This window comes from Pieris napi, chromosome 15, assembly GCF_905475465.1.
Source record: "Pieris napi chromosome 15, ilPieNapi1.2, whole genome shotgun sequence".
Taxonomy (NCBI): Eukaryota; Metazoa; Arthropoda; class Insecta; order Lepidoptera; family Pieridae; genus Pieris; species Pieris napi.
In genome coordinates this window covers 1684443-1705164 of record NC_062248.1, presented here as the reverse complement: position 1 = coordinate 1705164, position 20722 = coordinate 1684443, and the positions used below count along the sequence as shown (strand labels likewise).

Here is a 20722-nt window from a genome sequence, read left to right as displayed (position 1 = left end):
AAACATTTTCATTAAGGCGACATCGTCGGTTCGGTTAGAGCTTTGTCTTGTCCTAATAAATGTATTATTCGTCATGTCACCGAATGGATCATAAAATTATTTTCGTTAGAGTTATAAAGGTCTACGGTATTCATAAACAAGCCTAACTCAGTCGTTTATATTTTACTATCAAAGTGATACTAGATTAAAGTTTATTCGTTGTTTTGGGTACCATAAGAAAACCATAAACATAAAGTGTCTTCTTTTGTATTAATGAAATGTTTATATATAAAGAGACTGAAGAAGTATGGCAAACAGGAGCTCGTCTGATATTTAGTAAAGCCATCTACAATGGAAGATCAGAAGATTCGTGTGCCAAAGGTCATTTGACTTTAACTCGCATTGGTTCGAGCAGGTCGCAAAGTGTGTTAATGTTTTTTTTTTTTTGTAAACAGAAGGCAAACGGCTCATCTGATGTTTTGGCATACCGCCCATGGACATTCTCAATTCCAGAGGGCTCGCAAGTGCGTTGCCGGCCTTTTAAATTAATGGGTGCACACTTTCCTTGAAGGACCCTAAATCGAATTGGTTCGGAAATACTTTAGTGTTACTGTTTCTACATATTGACTTAAAAAAAATGCTTGGTGGTAGAACAACGGACATAGTGGTGATAAGGTTGGCATTTCATAATCTGCCTCGACGTTTTTGTCTTATCTATGACACTTTCTTTCCTTTATAAAAACGTTATCCAATATTTAAGCAGTGCAAACAAACACTTCATATATATTGTAAAGAGTTAAAGTGAGGGTAATCTCTGGATTTACTATGAAAATTCTATTACCAATGGAAAGCCATTTGAGCTAAATAATAACCCGAAAATGAAAAGACTATCTTGGTAGTTGGATTTTACAGTTGGAGAAAAAACTGTCAAAGGAAGGTTTCTTACGAACGCTGCCTAACGATGTGAGATATATGATTGGGGTCTATTTTCTAGAGAAAATTTGTAGAGCTTGATAATCCCTACAAAGAGAACATGTCTTATATTATATAAAACATCTCTTTCAGCGTGTTTACCTGTCTGTCTTTTCGGTGTAAACTCAATAATTACTGCACATAATTTATTATTTCTCCCGAATAAAATGGGAAAGGTTTAGGTATACACAAGACACTTTCTTTTGAGAACTAGCAAACTATGGAATCCACTGTGTGGGGGTCTTTAAGAAAAGTAAGAGTATACTCCTTCCTCAAAAACCAGCAACGTAGTCACTAAACCTGGCTGTCCATAGGCTCAATGACTGCCCATTTTAGGTTTGGCTTAGGCTCGTTCACCCCTTTTCTATAAAAAAAGGTATATAGTTTTTCAAGGTTTACGGGCAACTAGCGAGTTTGCAACGTTAATTGTTAGTATATGTATATTATTATATATAGGAAATTAGCAAGGTAGTGTTGCACAGCGTGAAGGATATTTAACTGTTATGAAAAGTGACGTGAAATAAATACTTCCTTACAAGACATGACATATCAATTACGTATTTTATCTTAAATAGCCTAGAGTAGCGATGGTAGTATTGCGATACTACGATTTGATTGGTTTGTTTAGTATTTCCTTATTTATTTATTTATACGTTCCAAAACAAAGTGCATGCCTAAAAAAATACAAGAAAATATGACATCACAAATTTAACACACATACAATTATATTAGAACATTAGTAATCTTTCAAAGAAAAAAAAACAAACACAAAAAATAAAAATTTATATTTAGTTTTTTTTTGAGTGGACACCCCTTATCACTTAGGGCTTTGAAAGATAGATAGTAGCTGATTCTCAGACTGAATGTGCATAAAAAATTTCATAAGAATCGGTCGAGCCGTTTCGGAGGAGTATGGGAACATTGTGCCACGAGATTTTTTTATATTAGAAGATGATATATTATGAAGTCTTAATAACAGGGACAGGTCAGTCACATTCACGTGTTTCTTACACTAATTATAAACGAGTTTTTATTTAAAACGCCTTATATACTTGCATTACCATATGAGTCAGATCATAAATCTGGGTACTATTCATGTATTCCCCAGATTATCGTAAACCTACATCGTAATTTGCACGCACACTAAAATATTCCTGACTCGGCTTGTTTGTGGAACATTTTGTTCGTGAAAATAAGTATGTTTTGTATAGAAAAACTAGCTGATGTTTAGATGAATTAAACACTGGGCATAAAATCTTATGCCCAGTGTTTCTCTATTATCTTATTACTAAGTATGATTGTAAAATGTAAGGTTTTGTTCGTAATTTCAAGTTACTCTATCCATAGACTATGATACTCATACTCGTGAGCCATTTTTGCCAAAACCCTCCATCTTTTAGTCGATACCAACTCCGGGGAAATAAATACAGATAATGCAACTTTCTCTACAGCTGTGATACTTTTTGACATCCAACACCTTTGTCTTCAGTCATCGTGACCACGCACGCTGTAAAGCACGCGAAACGTCGGATAAATTTAAAATTATGTTAAATAGTTGTAAATTTATAATAACACATAACTTCAATCCGGTCAAAAAAGTTTTTTATTTAAATATGATACTCATTTACGTCCGAACCCATTAACCTATCTCAATCCTGAATCCACCATCTGAGATAGTAATCTTAATCCAAATGTTGTAAAATGTGTTCCAATAACCAATCGACGGATTGTAATAGCCATCTGTCGATACAAGCTATCCATGGGAGGTCGTATCGGTGTCTGTGTATAGACCTTTGTATAAAAATTACAGTTGACGAAAGCTCGATTTCAACAGTTAATTATTTTAACAGATTTTAACTTACACCAGTTTTTTAAATAATTAAAAACTGTTTGTTATGTTTTAAACATACACATGTATATTTTAATGTTATTTGTACGGTTTTATTTACTTTATTTGGTTTACATTGATTTTCAAATATTAGTGAAAACTCGGTAAAATGGAACGACAAAGAGCATTTTATCCGTCGCCAAAAATGGATTTGGTTATTAGCATGAAGATAGGAGATCGATCTACTGTCACGGTCTGATCTCAGATTGCCTCAATCTGAGATTGTGGATTAATTATTGGGTTCGGGCGTTAGTTGTAGCTTTGGTTGCAATCTCGGTTTCGACCGACGTAGATGCTGAAGACATACATACATTTATCGTGGTCTTCTATCGGGATCAAGTCTAGGACCACCGCCATTCTAGAGATACGCAACTGGATCCAATATACAAATTTCATTCTCTCCTGTGAATTAAAACTACTACATTCCTAGTAGCACAAATTGTGTCATTTATTGCGTATTGTATACAAATTGCATTGCCATGTCGACGCTTATTCGTGACTGATTACCGTGAAATTACGGTCATATACGTAACAATAAATTGGTTTATAGGTGGAATTTCTATTTCAATGATACCGCCTTATTCTTTTACTCGCTGTAAAGAAAACAAGCAGTTTACGATTTTAAAATCGTCGACGAAGTGGAAACTTTGCTACATGGTGTCTCAAACTCAAACTCAAAATATCTTTATTCAAGTGGGTAACCAAGTACACTTTTGAATCGTCAAGTTAAATTAATCGTAAATTTACATTTACTACCAGTTCGCAAGTCAAGGGCGTAGAGCGGGTAAGAAGAACTGGCAAGAAACTTTCCGCCACTCATTTTAATCGCCAAGTATTGTCATACAAATTGTTTGAACTGGAGCAATTCAATCCCAAGGATTAGGATCATTTAAGTCTCGGACTGGGGTAGACTAAATGTACTCCAATTTAACTTCAAGAAGACACAAGTTTGCGCGTGTTTCGTTAAAATACACCCTTTGTCGCAACTTCTCTTCGAAGACACTCTCCTTTAAGCCTCAGCTAGTATCGGAATACTAGGTGTTGACATATCAAACGAAGCTCATTTTCGTGGTCATTCAACCTAATGTTTCAGCCACAACTGAGCAGCACCATGATTCTTGAGGGTGTCTATTTCCTTTTTCTGTTTAGAGTTCAGACTAGTGCCTGTTTGGAGAAGAAAAAAATCAGTGGTGCTACAACCTCTTTAGGTCTTGGCCTCAGATTTCTGAATCTGTTTCATGATCGTTTTTAAATCTAATAGGCAAGTAGGTGATCAGTGCCTGACACACGCTGTCGACACGCGGGTCTAATACATGTCGGTACCTCACGATGTTTTCCTTTACCGTTCGAGCAAATGTTAAATGCGCACATAGTAAGAAAGTCCATTGGTGCACAGCCGAGGATCGAACCTACGACCGTCAGTATGAGAGTCGCACGCTGAAGCAAATAGGGCAACACTACCTGTTTGGAGATGTGCTTGAAATTATCCGACAGTTCGATGTTTGTGACAGCTTTTTGGATTTATGATACTGGCAGGCGTCCGGTTGGCGCTGGCCAGTAAAAATGTTAGAACAAGATCAAAACGAAAAAAATACATAGCATTTTACAACGTATTTGTAACGGTGACGAAATAATCGTTAAATTTTCAAAATTTAATGAGATTATGGGGTCCGTTATGATATATTTCCCCACAGAAATTGGAAACTTTGTCGTCGTAAATCAGATATGCCCAGGGGAACTCAAAATGTCACTAACTCTGAAAACGGTTCTATTTAATTCCAAGCCACATAGATAAGTGTTTTCTCATGCAAAACTAAATGTGATCTTTAATATTACAATTTAGACGTTTATATGTAAATAATATTTTTAAAGAGATCTTACAGAAACGCGTGTCTGGGCGATCTAGGGAAATGATAGTCGGTATGTAAGCTAACCGTCTGTAGGTACGGTGTAGAAAAATATTGTGCTGGCAAGTGTAGGTGTCAAATATTCAGTCAGTTTTTAGTATTGTCTTTTATTGACATAAATTTTAGACATACAAAAACACTTTTTTAACGGATTTAAAGTTGTTTTATTATAAATTTACAATTATTTTACATAATTTTAAATTTAACCGACGTTTCGCGTGCTTTACAGCGTGCGTGGTCACGGTGACTGAAGACAAAAGGTGTTGAATGTCAAAAAGTATCACAGCTGTAGAAAAAGTGGTGTTATCTGTATTTATTTCCCCGGAGTTGGTATCGACGAACATAACTTCAAATCCGTTAAAAAAGTGTTTTTCCAGTCAGTTTTTGTCACGCTGCGGCTATACTAAGCGCAAAGGCTGAAGGTGAAATTTAAAGAGCGAAGAGATCTGACTCCCGTTCTTCAAAAAATACAGTGTACTAGCGGACCCGACAGACGTTGTCTTGCATGATGAACAAGCGATTAGGATATTAAACAAAGTATGAAATAAAAGACAAATAATGTTTTGGGATTCGAACCCAGATCGTTTGATAACGCACCAAAAGCGTTACCAGTTAAGCTATCCGAGACTTGTACCTGAAAAACCAGCTGATAGTTGCAGTATAAATAAATAACCTAGATACTAACTGCAGCGCCATCTGCCGGGCTGATTTGTGAATCTAAACCATACAAATTAATTCAAATCGGTCTAGATCAGTGACATACACACGTACAATAGAATATAGTTGCACTGATAATCATACTCAGTAATGGTGCAGTTACAACTATATTACGTATAGGTCCTGATAAAAAACTCCTTTTTCCCTCCTCCAACGGAGTAAAAATCATCCAAATTATTTCATTTGTCTCTCATCTTCGCTACTATTTCCCAACCTTTCCCCGCTATCTCTTTTATTTCATCTTCTCAGGTCCTTGTAGGCGTCTCTTCTTTCGAACAAGCCTAATACTTAACGGGAAACTCTAATTTAAATTATTTTATTTATTAAATTGTATGTTTTTTCAGAGAAATACTACGAGAGTACAATAATGAGACATCATGGCGGTTTTGGAGGAAGCGGCGGCTTGTGGTGGCGCTGCTTGCGTTCTTTGGATTCTTCAACGTGTACGCCTTGAGGGTCAACCTTTCTGTTGCGGTGGTAGCCATGACGGAGCCGATAGAGCACGTTCTAGATAATGGAACTATTGTTTATGTGAGTTTTGCAGACTACTGGTTTACTTTACTTTAGTTTCAAGGATTTGTGAAGGGACGGTTATAATGCGGGGAAGTTCTTAGATTAGTTTTGATATACTGTAGTAGAATATACATTAGTAGGACATACAACGACCACAATTCAAGCCTTGACTTGTTTAAGCTATCGTGGAATATGCTTTAAAGTATTAACAATATCTATAGCGCTAAGCGCATCATGAGCATACCCCACATACACACACTCTCGTACATACTCTCACTTTCACACCATCACACAACACAGCCGAATTAGTTTATTAGTCTTACTTATAATATACGTATTTATTGCACGCCTCGCAGTGCTCTACTCTCGACATGTCAAAAAACCCAGTCTTTCGAAACTTGAATGACTTTTTTCTCACTAATATAACACTTACAGGATAATATGAGTGCACTAAAATCGAGTTAAATAATCTATCAAGCACATATGGTATTTTTTATGAACAATTATTTTGTTTAACATAGTAAATAATAACATTAAAATCAATCATTCTTGGACGTCCGTCAGTCTGTGTTTATGGATCCATGTATGTGGCAGAGAAATTGGTCGAAAAATTTATCGTACCAGAATACTTTTTTTCTTATTATATAAAGTTATACCCTGGGCTGATTCCTAGTTAATATTAGCGTTCTAAGTACTGTCGTTTAATTATAATTTGTAAAAAACTAAAATACGACTGTGTATTTGTATATCTATATGTACATTTATTTTAGTATATTTTTTTTTTCCTCACCTTAGAGTTATGGCGCCACTATATATTTTTTTATTATATTAAGTAAGTAGTAAGAAGTAAAAAAAAAAATTAAAGTTAAATCACTACTGTCAAAGTTTGGTCGTCTAATGCAAAAAATTAATGATTTTTCAGGCTCCAGAATTCGACTGGAGCTCTCAAACCAAGGGTCTGGTACTGAGTTCCTTCTTCTATGGATACATCGTCACGCAGCTGCCTGGAGGATGGCTTGCGGCTAAAATAGGAGGTAACAGGTTCGTTCCTTATACTAAAACACAACGTACTAATTTAAATATGCCTCCTTTTTTAATCTTTTATGAAATGGCTCAAAAATATTTAGTTTTCTTTTATTATAGTACAACTTTTGGTATATTTAAAAAATCGACAACGCACTCACAAACTAATCCCTACTGGAGCCGGTTCAATACGCGAAGACTACGCTAGCGTAGGTCATGTATGGTCGGATAAGAATTCTACATAAATATTTTTGTATGGAATCTCACTATTGGACTTAAGGGCCTTTACAGCTCAGCTCAGGCCGTCGCGGGGTTACCACTCTGGTTTAAATTCATAAACGTATAAGAGTATTAATCTTTCATACATATAAATGTTGAACATAAAGAGAATGGACAAAATAAGACACACAAACATAAGAGCCGTCACTAAAGTTACAAACGCTTTAACTTTTGCCCGAAAACTGAAATGGCATTGGGCTGGCCATGTAACAAGAATGTCTAGCAGAAAGTGGACCAAACGAGTTACCCAATAGAAAGGACCACCAGGCAAGAGGTGGAAGGGGAGACCCTTAGACCGCTGGGAAGATGATCTGAAAAGACCAGCTGGCAAAAACTGGCACTCCATAGCACAGGACCGACAACAATGGGCATCTTTGGAGGAGGCCTTTACCCAAACCGGGGTTCCTGTTAAATAAATACTATAAATATATATTACTAACATAATTTAAGCTAACCTACTAACAAAATCAATATTTTTAGTTACTTTAATATAACAACTACCAACTATTGTAAAACAGGAAATAAAAAGGCTTATTATTATTATTATATACATATAAATTAAATCCTAAATACTATGTTTCTCGTCGACGTCGTTTTGTTATTGCATTTTATACATGCACAACGCCATCTATTGTTTAATAAATAAATTAAATTATGTATTTAGACAGTATAGATAGAGTCTGACTAATAAAGGAAGATAATTGAATTATTTGAAAACTTTCGTATGAAAATGTCATTGAAGTTCTTAGGTTAGTATGATTTATTGTCTTGATACTTCATGCAATTACTCACTTTTATTTCTATTATATATTTTTTTCCAATAATGAACAGGTATAATAGCCTAAACTTTGTTTTATTTGATAGAATATTCCGAATTTAGTTATGTTTTATAACAAATATAGTTTTAGTTTTCCATGCGATGCTAGTCATTTTAAGTATCAATAGTAAAAGACTAAATACGTATAGTATTACATTTCATAGAAATACAGTAAAAAATGTAAAAAATCTAAAATATAAAATTCTGGTGTCGCGGTGTTTGTGCTTAAACTCTTCTCTTTCCGAAACGGCTCGACCGATTCTCATGAAATTTTGTGTGCATATTGGGTATGTCGGAGAATCGGACATCTATTTTTCATCCCCCTATATGTTAAGGGTAGTCTACCCCTAAATATTTTATTTTTATTTTTTTATTATACAGCATTAAAAAATACATGCAACTTCCCCCCCCCCCCCCCCCCCTAATTTTCACCCCTCTCAATCAACCCCTATTTTTTATTATAAATGATATACATGGCAAAACGACATTTGCCCGGTCAGCTAGTAATATATAAAATCAAGTATCAAGTAAGTTTAATCCACAAAATATATCAAACTTTTGGGGATACCATACTAAAAAAATTTAATTTGCGGCGCGTTTTCATTATCTTCTTTCATTAGCCAGACTAGAACTATATACCAGTGTCAAAGATTGATAAAAAAGAAGATGAATTCGGCCAAACATTTACACATCTGATATGGTTTTACAGAATGTTTGCAATCGGCGTAGGCGCAACGTCTTTACTGACTTTATTCACGCCGCCCCTCGCTCATACGAGTACAGCTCTACTCATCGCTGTTAGAGTCGTTGAAGGGTTATTCGAGGTAGGACAATTGTTATATTATTTTTAACTAGATGACACAGTAAACTTCGTACAGTGCCACATTTTCTTTTTGGCCGGTAAGATCGTCGCTATCGTAGATACTAATGTATTGCCAGTAAATAAAAATTAACCATTATAAGGGGAATTCAAAGTCATGCAGGCTAACTTAGAAAATACAGTTCTAGGCTTAAATAAATTTGAAACTTAGGAACAACTAATCTGATAGTTTTTGTTACCGGTGCTATGAATATAATATCTTTTAAGATACTTTTTTCTATTTTTTTTTGCTATTGTAAGTAATAATGCAATTAATAAAAATAAATACATTTTAGTTGGATTTTTATTAGATGTTGATAGACAGTAAAATTATTTATTGTATTAAGCTAACTGACAATGTCAGTCTGACATTTCAAAATGGCGACGGTAGTACTAATTTCAGCCGCCGACCAAGGAAAGTATCTAGCACTGTATACACAATATATCAGACCCAAGAGATCGGACGTCATACAGCTATTAAACAAATTTCTGAAGGCTGTAAATATATGACATCCAAGTGACCATTTTTTATTTCTAAAATGACAAAAGACATCAAATGTTTCCCAGCTAGGAACAGTTCTTTTGGAAAATTCAATGGTCGTTTTTGGTATTTTCTCTTCTAATTATGTTTCTTACTGTTTAGAACTTCTTTGACTTTCCACAAATCATATGATAATTAGCCAAATCGGTCCAGCAATTCTGGAGTTTCAGCGAGACAGAAACAATTCATTTTTAAATATATTACGATAATTGAATTTTTTAATTTCTCATATTGCCTGTTTGTTTAGTTGGTTGGATCCAACCTAAAAAACCAAATTTCATAATAAAAACGTGTATGTAGTTATACTTCTTTGGCGTAACAAGATAAAAAATCTTTTCAAAAATTTTATCTTTCGCCTTATTCTACGTTTGTAGAAAAAACAACACTAACAATAGACAAAGCTAAAATGTTGAATAGCTAAATTCAGGGTGTCGGTTCTTTGTGACGGTGCGCGCGCATCATAAAAATTAACTCATCATTTTTCCCTAACGCGCCAAAAGAAGTATAACTTCAAAAACGCTTGCATATTCAAATATTTGAAGGGGAAATAATTTTTCTACATTATTTTAATTTGCATGAATTTCCAGGGTGTGACATACCCATGTATACACGCGATATGGTCTCGTTGGGCGCCGAGTGACGAGCGCGCTCGTCTCGCGACGTTCGCGTTCAGCGGGAGTTACGTCGGCACGGTTGTGTCTATGCCCATTTGTTCTCTACTAGCGCACTATACAGGATGGCCTGGAATCTTCTATGTTTTCGGTAAGGAAAAATAAAATAGTCTAATTAGTCTAAGAAAAATAATTATTTATGTATCGAGACAGGCCGTTCTCGACAATTTCTTTGTAATACATTTAGAATGTTTTGTTGGCTATATGCTATATTCCATGTGTTGCGAGGTTATTTTTGTAATATATGTTTAGAAGAACAAGAATATATAGAAGGAAAAATAAATAACTATACTATATTAGAATTAAGAGTTTCATCATCGGACGTCGAGGCAGAATACGAAATTCCATATCACCTCGACGTCCGTCATTCCACAACTGAGCGTTTATTAAGCCAGGTTTTGCCACCACCAGTATGTGGAACCAGCTGCCCACTGAAGTATTTCCGAACCAATTGGACTTAGGGTCTTTCAAGAAAAGAGCGTACCAATTCTTAAAAGGCCGGCAGCGCGCTCGCGAGCCATCTGGCAGTGTGAGTGTCTATGGGAGGCGGTATCACTTAACGTCAGGGTATAATAATAATAATGGAGCAGTGTTGGCCTAGTGGCTTCAACGTGCGACTTTCATCCCTGAGGTTGTAGGTTCGATCCCCGGCTGTGCACCAATGGACTTTCTTTCTATGTGCGCATTTAACATTTGCTCTATCGGTGAAGGAAAACATCGTGAGGAAACCGACATGTCTTAGACCCAAAAAGTCGACAGCGTGTGTCAGGCACTGCAGGCTGATCACCTACTTGCCTGTTAGATTGAAAAATGATCATGAAACAGATTCAGAAATCTTAGGCCAAGACGAAAAAAAGAAAAAGAGGTTGTAGCACCACTAATAATAATAATAAAAAATATATTGCATAATTATTTTATGTATACTTGAAATATTACAAAGCATGCACAAATTTCTGTTTTCTCTTCTTTTTGATTATATTTAAACTTAAATAATTCCAGGCATAATGGGTCTGGTATATACGACCATTTGGTGGCTCGTTGTCAAGGAATCACCAGAAAAGGATCCTCACATCACAGCCGCTGAACTCAAATATATTCAGGTATGAAAATTCCTTAGATTATTTGAAGTGAAACTTATAGAATCATTGTGATTTCAAACCGGATGGAACGGAAAAAGGGACAGTAAAAAGAGACAGACGCATAAATTCATAAGATTTAACGTGTGAGAAAAGGAGATAGGAAGCATTATACATTATATAGTGTCGGCTACTATCTATCTTTCAAACCCCTAAGCGATAAGGGTCCACCCTAAAATTTAAATTTGTATTTCTAGACAATTTTTGTTTTTATTTTTTTATGATGCAGCATACAAAAATACATACGAATCCTAATTTCCACCCCTCTACGATCAACCCCTATTTATTTATTAAAGATAGTAATTTTTATTGAACTAAAAAAATGTTTGCCCAGAAATAATATACATGGACAAAAAAAATATCCGGGTCAGCTAGTAATTAATAAGAATTAGGCGTTGCCATGGTTACTAATATATTGTTCAGAAATGACGTAACCACGGCAACAAGCAAACTTTATTCCCACTTAAACCATACCTAGTTTAATCTAATTCCAGGACTCTCGCGGCACCCAAGCAGTGGAAGGGTCCAAGATTCGACACCCGTGGCGTGCAATATTGACCTCTGGCCCCGTCTGGGCCATTGTTATGGCCCATTTCAGTGAGAATTGGGGATTTTATACGTTATTGACGTTTTTGCCGACATTTATGCAAGGTACTTTTTTTTGCGATATCAAAGTATATACAGTACTAGCCGTTTCGCGCCCGCTTTGCTGGACGAATTAAAATAAATTTTATGTTTCATTATTTTTTTTTTTTTTCATATTTTTATTATTCTTCTTTTTAACTTCCCGCTAAGAAAATTGAAATATTTCGAAAATCGAGTTTTTAACAGATGTTGACGTTTTGCGGTTCTAGGAAGCCTCTTTTGTTTTTATTAGCGGGAAAAATTTTCATAAAAGTAAAACAGAAATAAAAAAATGAAGGAACGTTGGAATTAAAAAAATAAATAGCCATAAACCATCTAGGAAAAATTTCGCATCGAATGGTGGTTACGTTGAAGTTTCATGTCGATACGATCAGTGGTTTAGGCGTGATTGAGCCTCAAACGAAGACCATTTTCATTATATATATATAGATTAATGCCTGTGTGTTTGTAATAAATTCATAAACTACTCAACCGATTTTTATATGGTTTTCACCACTTAATGAAGGTTCTAAGATGTAACTCATAAGAGCTGCAAGGCGGGACCTTTACAGATTTGTCATATTTTTTAAAAATTGCGCTACAACCTTTTTAGGTCTGGGCCTCAGATTCTGTATCTGTTTCATGTCATTTGTCAATCTAATAGGCGAGTAGGTGATCAGCCTCCTGTGCTTGACACACGCCGTTGATTTTTGGGTCTAAAGCGATTTCCTCAATATATCTAATGTTCAGATACTGGCAAACTTCTTGAGCATTAAACAAGGGAGTGAGGAAAAGTTTGCGCATTGCGGCGCAGTAACGTCAACTGATTTACCAATCACGCGATCGACACGTCACTCTCCCGCCGCCCCCCTCCTAGTGATGACTAACTATCGCTTCTGCGCAGGCAAGGACATTTGTTCAAGATGTTTGCCAGTATCTGTATTCTGAGTCCGTTTCGCACTTGGCCACTTAAACAAAAAGTACTAATATGTTGCAGACGTTTTCAAATTCGAGACGTCCCAGACAGGGTGGCTATCCGCGGTGCCTTATCTGGCGATGGCCATCGTACTGCAAGTGGCAGGGCACATGGCGGACTGGCTGCTGCGCATGCGCATCATGTCGAGGACCAATATACGAAAACTCTTCAATTGTGGGGCTTTCCTTGCTCAGGTAATTTTGTCATACAGGAAGAATGACTTCTTATTACCAAATTTCGACCCTGAATCTTAGCCTACCTCAAATGACGTCACGCACTATTTTGAGGCCAAAACTGAGGGTTCTAACGCTATTATTATTTCTATTTATTTATTTTATTACTAGCTGAACCGGCTAACTTCGTTCCGCCTAAGAGTTTAATAATATCATGTTACTAACATTGACGACTCATTGGTCTAGTGGTTAGTACCCCTGACTGCGAATCCATGGGTCCCGGGTTCGATCCCCGGCTGAGACGAACATCGATGTGATGAGCATTTGGTGTTGTGCTTAGGGCTTGGGTGTTTAAATATGTATTTATATGTCTATCTATCTATAATATGTATGTATATCCGTTGCCTAGTACCCATAACACAAGCTTCACCAGCTTAGCATGGGACTAGGTCAATTGGTGTGAATTGTCTTTAAAAAAAAAAAATTAATACAACTTTTTTTGCAAATACAGAAACGTTTTATTGCTTGCCATTGCGAAAGAAGAATGGCAGTTTTACACATTAGGCATCTTCTCTCTAGCGCCAATATTGCGATACTGCATGTTAAAGCACTTTCTGATATACAACATTTTTTTATGAGGTAACACGTGTCTTCGATCAAGATCAAAGTTCAAAGATCTGGTTAGGCATCTCCTCATTCACCTCAAGATCGGAATTTCTTGAATTGACGCGAGTTCGATGTATTTTTTTTATTTTTATAAAATAGGGGGGCAAACGAGCTTGCGGGACGACCAAAAAGGGCAGTCTACGCAGCCCATAGACACCCATTTTTAGTGGGTGCGTTGCCGGCCTTTGAGGGAGGAGTAGACTCGCTTTTTAAACATTTGGAGGTCGTATCTCTGAGGGAAGACCCTCCGGGAGTCGATTCCACAGTTCGCTAGTAAAGTGATGCGTAGTTTTGTCAACAGATGGCACCACATGCTGTTTGCATTCGTAAAATTAATTATTTTATTTATTGTTATTCAATAACTTATACGACATTTTATTACTTAATCTGCTATTCGGAGCGAGAAGAATCCACTAATAAAGAGATAACTAACAACGTGGATCTTGAGTTGTAAGTGGTGTAACTAATATGACTTTGTTTTATATATTTAGAAGTTAGATTACGATTTATTAATACTATTATTACTATTTCCAGACGATATTCATGGTGGCAGCTGCGTATGCGACGAATATTCTTGGGTGTATCGTGTGCCTCACTATCGCTGTCGGCCTTGGAGGTTTCGCCTGGTCCGGATTTAGGTATGTATTTCACTTATATTATAAAGATCAATTTTGTTCGTAATTGCGATTTAAAATAACCTATAAAACTAAATTAGTAACGCTAATGGAGTGTTAATAGTAAAACCACAGGAAACAGCTAGTGTATTAGTAGTACAATTATAAATACTTCCGATTTTCAGTCGGTTAAGAAATGGTTATAAATATAGTATAACATTTGTATGTTTTAAATTGTATTAATAGATATTTAATACTGAAATTAAAAGATTAAAAATATATTAGTGCAGTTAATATAATGTACTTAAAATAAAAATATCATAATATGAAATATATTTTGTAAAATCATATTATACAAAATATATTAAAAATAGTAAAATGTTTAAAAAAAATTATATGCCTAGAAGGTACTACAAATTTACGCGTAATATAGAAATTATGTGTATTTAAATTATTAATTGCAAATAAATATTTTTTATTAATAACTAGCCGTTTCGCGTCCGCTTTGCTGGACGAATTAAAATAAATTTTATGTTTCATTATTTTATTTTTTTTCATATTTTTATTATTCTTCTTTTTAACTTCCCGCTAAGAAAATTGAAATATTTCGAAAATCGAGTTTTTAACAGATGTTGACGTTTAGAGGTTCTAGGAAGCCTCCCCGAATGTTTCCGCGGTGAAGGAAATTAATAAATAAATCGCCATAAACCATCTAGGAAAAATTTCGCATCGAATGGTGGTAGTTTCATGTCGATACGATCAGTGGTTTAGGCGTGATTGAGCCTCAAACGAAGACCATTTTCATTATATATATAATATATAGATAGATAGATTACAACTATATTATTTTGTGTCTTCTGCTTTTGAAGGTTGGCGATCATCGTGGCTACTTTTTCCTTAGCCATAATGATATTACTATACTCTGGCTTTTAATTGTGTAGAATTCTGACAGCTATCATTTTTTGACATGTGAGAGATTACAAACCTTTTTGGCCGGGTTCATTTTTCATTTTCAATACGAGTCAACATCTGTCTCTATACAAACATTGTATTTGTTACTGAATGTATCCATTTTATTAAGTGTGGTGCTCCACATTATTACGGCGAGTGATAATTACGTCCCATTTCATCACAAACAGTAAAAAACGCACAAGCAAAGATAACATTTTTTTTAAAGGTTTACTAAACCTGGAATTAAAAGGCAATGATGCCAGCTAAAGAATAAAATAAAGTAATTAAAGTTAATTCGATATATTATTCGTGATATTGAAATATTTGTTATTTTTGTATTTGGTCACTTGAGTAAAGTAAATATTTAGATTTACCTTTTTTTAGGTAAAACTTTAAAAATACGTAGCATTTTATTTTATTGCCCTAAAATGGGTCAAATTTGTCCCTTTTTCGTTGGAGATTTTTTGCAGCAATATTTATGAAATGTCAGAATTCTACGGAATTAAAAGCGATAGTATAATTACAATTTTTTTTTATTACTAATTGTAATTATATTATTTTTCAGCGTAAATCACTTGGATATAGCGCCACCTCACGCGAGTGTACTGATGGGACTTTCGAACACCATCGCAACTTTACCCGGCATTGTCAGTCCCCCGTTAGCCGGATCTATCGTTACTGATAAGGTAAACTCTTTTTATTTTAGCGCCATCTATTGACAAATTTAAATATTATCTTCAGACTGTGAAACAATAGCAGCTAGAGTCTGGCTAATGAAAGAACATAACGAAAAAGCGCGGCAAATTCAAAAAAAAATTAGAATGGTATCCCTAAAAGTTTGATATATTTTGTGGATTAAACTTAATTGATACTTAATTTTATTGTATTATTTTTTACATTGATAGTAACTAGCATTGCATGGAAAACTAAAACTATATTTATTATAAAACATAACTAAATTCAGAATATTCATTCAAATAAAACAAAGTTTAGCCTATTATACCTGTTAACTATTCGGTAAAAATATATAATAGAAATAAAAATGAGTAATTGCATGAAGTATCAAGACAATAAATCATACTAACCTAAGAAATTCAATGACATTCTGTGTTTTCCGAAAGTTTTCAAATAATTCAATTATCTTCTTTCATTAGCCAGACTCTAGTACAGTCATCTTTTTGAACCGATTTTAAAAAGATGTTACCAGTACATCAGTAATCAGGTGTGCTAAGGTAGTGTAGAGCTTAGAGAACAGTTCGGGGTTCACATACATATAGTGACAATGTTTTTTTTATGTTCACATTCTTCCCTCGTTATTATTTATTTAATTTATTATTATTTTGTCACATATTAGCTGCTAATTGTATTCAATGTTAATTGGTGTCTAAGTATGTAATATATTTGAATTCTGATTAGATTATATTTAGATGTATGTATTTTAATATTTAAAGGGACACACAGAATATAGGCATTTAGATAAATAATTATAATTTTTATTTTTTTTATGCTGGTGACTCAATTTCACTGTATAGGTATGTTATCTAAAGCTGGCGGCTTCAACACATTTACACTTTGTGCTTGTGTTGTGTCTGTCACCCTCGTATGCACATAATATTTATATGTATTTGACACATTTTTATTTATTTACAACCCACCCAACCTTACTAAAACCAGAGTAGACTAAAATATATAGCTTTGCAAAAAAGTAATACTTTTAAACATACTGAATAGTGAAATTGCATTAGTGTGAGTACTGTGAACGCGCCAGCTTTCGATAACCGATCTATATAATATATTTGTTGATATTCGAAACGCATTCCAAATTCAAAATTAATAGTTTTACTGATAATAATATTATAGCCTATTAAAATTCAAGTCGACATATTATTTTTTCAAACGCGTTCCAAATTTAAAACTAATTTTACTACTAACTATGGCGAGTAATAAAAATATTTAAAACGTGTTCCAAATTTAAAAATTATTTTAATTGATACTATAAAAATAATTATTAACGCCATCTATTGACCAATTTCAACATTTCCAGACTGCAGAACAATGGCGGATAGTTTTCTTCATATCGAGCGCTATCTATCTAATCGGTGCAATAGTTTACTACATTTTCTGCTCAGCGGAGAGACAACCGTGGGTCGTGGAGTTCGATAATGACGCGAGTTTCGATACAGACGCAGCATCCGTCACCACAGCGAGGGGCGTCGACAATAAGGCTTTAGATAATTCGGAGATTTAAGACTAATTGTCCGTTTAGGTAATTGAGAAATTAATAATTGTATTGTATTACAAGAACGGACTTTAAAAATTGTCCGTTTTAAACTAAGTACCGATGGTATTATTAAAAAATCCAAGAGATCTTGGTGTACATAATGGGAATAAAAAAGACTATTTTAATTGTCCGTTTAAGATCTTGGTATGTTATCTTTTTAGATCAAATTGTACTTTTTGACAAATTAAAAACAGACCGTTTTAAAACGTCAAACTTGAATCTAGTTTCAAGAGTTGTCAAACCATTTTTTTGTATGAAGTTTGACAGTTGCAACTTATACAGGGCGTCCTAAATTTTTGGGACATGAAAGGAAAGTAACTTAAATATAAAATAAGGCTCTTGTTATTTTTAAAATTAGTAATTTTGAATTCAAATATTTTCTAAAAATTACTTGCCTCGTCTGGGAATCGAACTGACTTAAATGTAAAAAAAAACACTCCTACTTTTATGGTGCCAATCGAAAAAATGCCCAAAAACTAATAACTCTTCTTAAGCAACATAGTTATAAAAGAAAGGAACAGCGTAAAATTAATCATTTTACTTTCCCTTCATGCCCTTTGGGACGCCCTGAATAAAGGTCTAAAGGTCAACTTATTAACAATGTCTAGTCTTAGGGTATACACTTAAGTATGACTCCCGGACGTCAAAAATATATTGGATTTTGACAAGTCTAGTTTCTGAATCTCACCTTAAGACCTTCATAGAAATAGTAATTTGATCTTACCGATTTTTTTTTAAATTATGGTCAGATAAATGTGTTTGGGTATTTTTTGTTACATCTGGATACAAGTCAATTGGACGAAATCGTTTATAAAATTTGACAACAGTGTTACCAACTATATTCTTAACTCATTTATTTGATCTATAAATAACTTTTGCTCTGCTATGCGAATGTTCAAGAGTTTTTATATACTGATTATGTCGTTCTAAGGGTTTGATTCCCTCGAAAATTTGGCACAAAATGCTGATTTTGATAAATCAAAACAGACACAGAAAAATGTCTGTAGCATAAACTTAATTTTACTATTAAATGTTTTAAAACTTTTTTGTTTACTTTATGAAAGTCAACATTGTTTTATATTTTTTTTCCTAATTAAGAGAAAACAATTTTTTTAATTGCTCAAATTATTACACAATTATTTTTAGCTTTGCGATGTTAAAATATTATTAATAGTATGTCTTAAAACTGTATAATGAAAAGCTTCGGAATTATACAGTTTGAGTAATGTATAATCCATCAGTTAATTGTCCTTTAATTGTTAATACATTTTATTACCAGTGATTTCTATGTATAGAGACTTTGCTTCCACCTGACATTTATATTTGTCTGTATACATTTTATACTAGAACGAACGGACCCAATAGACGTCTTGATAAAAAAAGGGTGCTTATGTACGCGCGTAGGAAGTTATACTTCTTTGGCATTATTAAAAATAGTTTTTGATTGCATGCAAATAATTAATTACAATTAAATAATCAAAGACTGGAAAAGGAGTCATTATAGTCAATAAAGTTTAAACATTTGAAAAATTAAATAAATAAATATTTATTATTATTCTCTTACATTAAGTGTAACATAAATTCTATTATTTTTCGAATGTTGTTATTAAATTATGTCCAATGCCGTAGCGTCTTCCGTGGGCAACTTCATTCTGTTAATTTTGTGTCTCGGTGCGCGCGCATCGTAAAATTTCACTCTCATCAATTTTTCATAACGCGCCTAAAGAAGTATAACTTCAAAAACTCCGTAAACTTATAAATCATTTTCATATACCAGAATATAGAAATATGTAAAATGAATCATTGTCTATGTGATTGCGGTTCGCTTGCGATGCCTACATATGCTTGTATTGCATAAAATTTTTATCTTAACTACACTAATTTTTTATTTACTTGTGTTTTCTACCATCTATTGACACATAAAAATTAATTAGCTAATTCCAACATATAAAAAAATCGCGTCATATGAATGTTTCGTTTTATTTATGCCTCGCATAAGGAATATGTTTTTCTAAGTGTAAATAAGAATTATATGTTATTCTCATGTTTGTATATTTGATTTTTAACTGTGATTATAAAATATAAAAACCATTTTTTATTTATTTATATAACCCCTTAACATATTAGCAAAATTTAAATAGCGGTAAGTCTTTGGAAAGCACGAAAAGAGCATACCAATTCTTAAAAGGCCGGCAACGCACTTGCGAGCCCTCTTGCATAGTATCCATGGGCGGCGGTATCACTTAACATCAGATGAGCCTCCTGCCAGTTTGCCCCCAGTTCTGTGAAAATATCACGAAATTAAATTGATTTTAATGACATCACTGACATTTCATTTTTAAAATGCTTTACTCCAGTCCCAGTGCAGTAACAGGCCTATTTTACAGGCTTGGCCTCAGATTCCATCTGTTTCATAGACAAGTAAGTGATCAGCTTATACCAAATACTAAAATAAATATCGCTGCCCGAGACCGTACTATCTCAGTGTGAAGTACGGTCTGCCTTGCCTAAGCTTCAACTGAAAACAATATTTTCATATATATTGTTACCAAGTAACAATGGGATAATTAAAAAAACGCTTGTTAATATAAAATAGTCCTAATTTGCAATAAGTGAAAGAATTTTTTTAAATATTATGCTTCAAAGTCAAATGAAAGTTCATTAACTCGATTTTATTACATAATAAATTAGTGCAATTCCGTTACTGAAAACCAATAACAAATTTTAAATTAGTATGGTTATTTAAATTAATTTAAAATACATATCCGATGTCCCGTATAAAATGTAATAAATGGGTGATGGCGTCAGATTTCCTATGTATTAGATGCGTAGGAGAAAGTCCATTGGTAATCAGCCACTAGGCCAACACTAGTATACAATAAAAAGCATTTTGTATTGACTATTATAAAACAAAAAACGAAACCTAAAGTTTAAAAAGTGCGAAGTCTTTATTTTGAATAGAGACATCTATGGATATCTTTAGAAAAACTAATAACGATCTCTTGATTTTTCTATAATATGTAATAACTAAATATACAATTAGGTATACCGTATAATCATAAAATTCTTATATTATACCTAACTTGCTTAATTTTTAAAAGACTCGTACAGTTAACACATTTGTGTTCCGTGCAA

General features: G+C 34.0%; 1 protein-coding gene across 1 annotated transcript in view; it reads left to right on the top strand.

Annotated features, from left to right (window-relative positions):
• LOC125056631 (vesicular glutamate transporter 1) overlaps nucleotides 1–19083 on the top strand; it is a 43139-nt gene extending 24056 nt beyond the window's left edge. The window contains exons 2-11 of the mRNA XM_047659846.1: nucleotides 5808–5994; nucleotides 6899–7017; nucleotides 8805–8919; nucleotides 10083–10257; nucleotides 11166–11266; nucleotides 11797–11953; nucleotides 12924–13096; nucleotides 14276–14379; nucleotides 15872–15992; nucleotides 17351–19083. Of these exons, the coding sequence (XP_047515802.1) occupies nucleotides 5808–5994; nucleotides 6899–7017; nucleotides 8805–8919; nucleotides 10083–10257; nucleotides 11166–11266; nucleotides 11797–11953; nucleotides 12924–13096; nucleotides 14276–14379; nucleotides 15872–15992; nucleotides 17351–17554 (1456 nt within the window). The 3' untranslated portion in view covers nucleotides 17555–19083. The remainder of the gene's footprint in view (nucleotides 1–5807; nucleotides 5995–6898; nucleotides 7018–8804; nucleotides 8920–10082; nucleotides 10258–11165; nucleotides 11267–11796; nucleotides 11954–12923; nucleotides 13097–14275; nucleotides 14380–15871; nucleotides 15993–17350) is intronic.
• Nucleotides 19084–20722: the final 1639 nt, after the last annotated feature.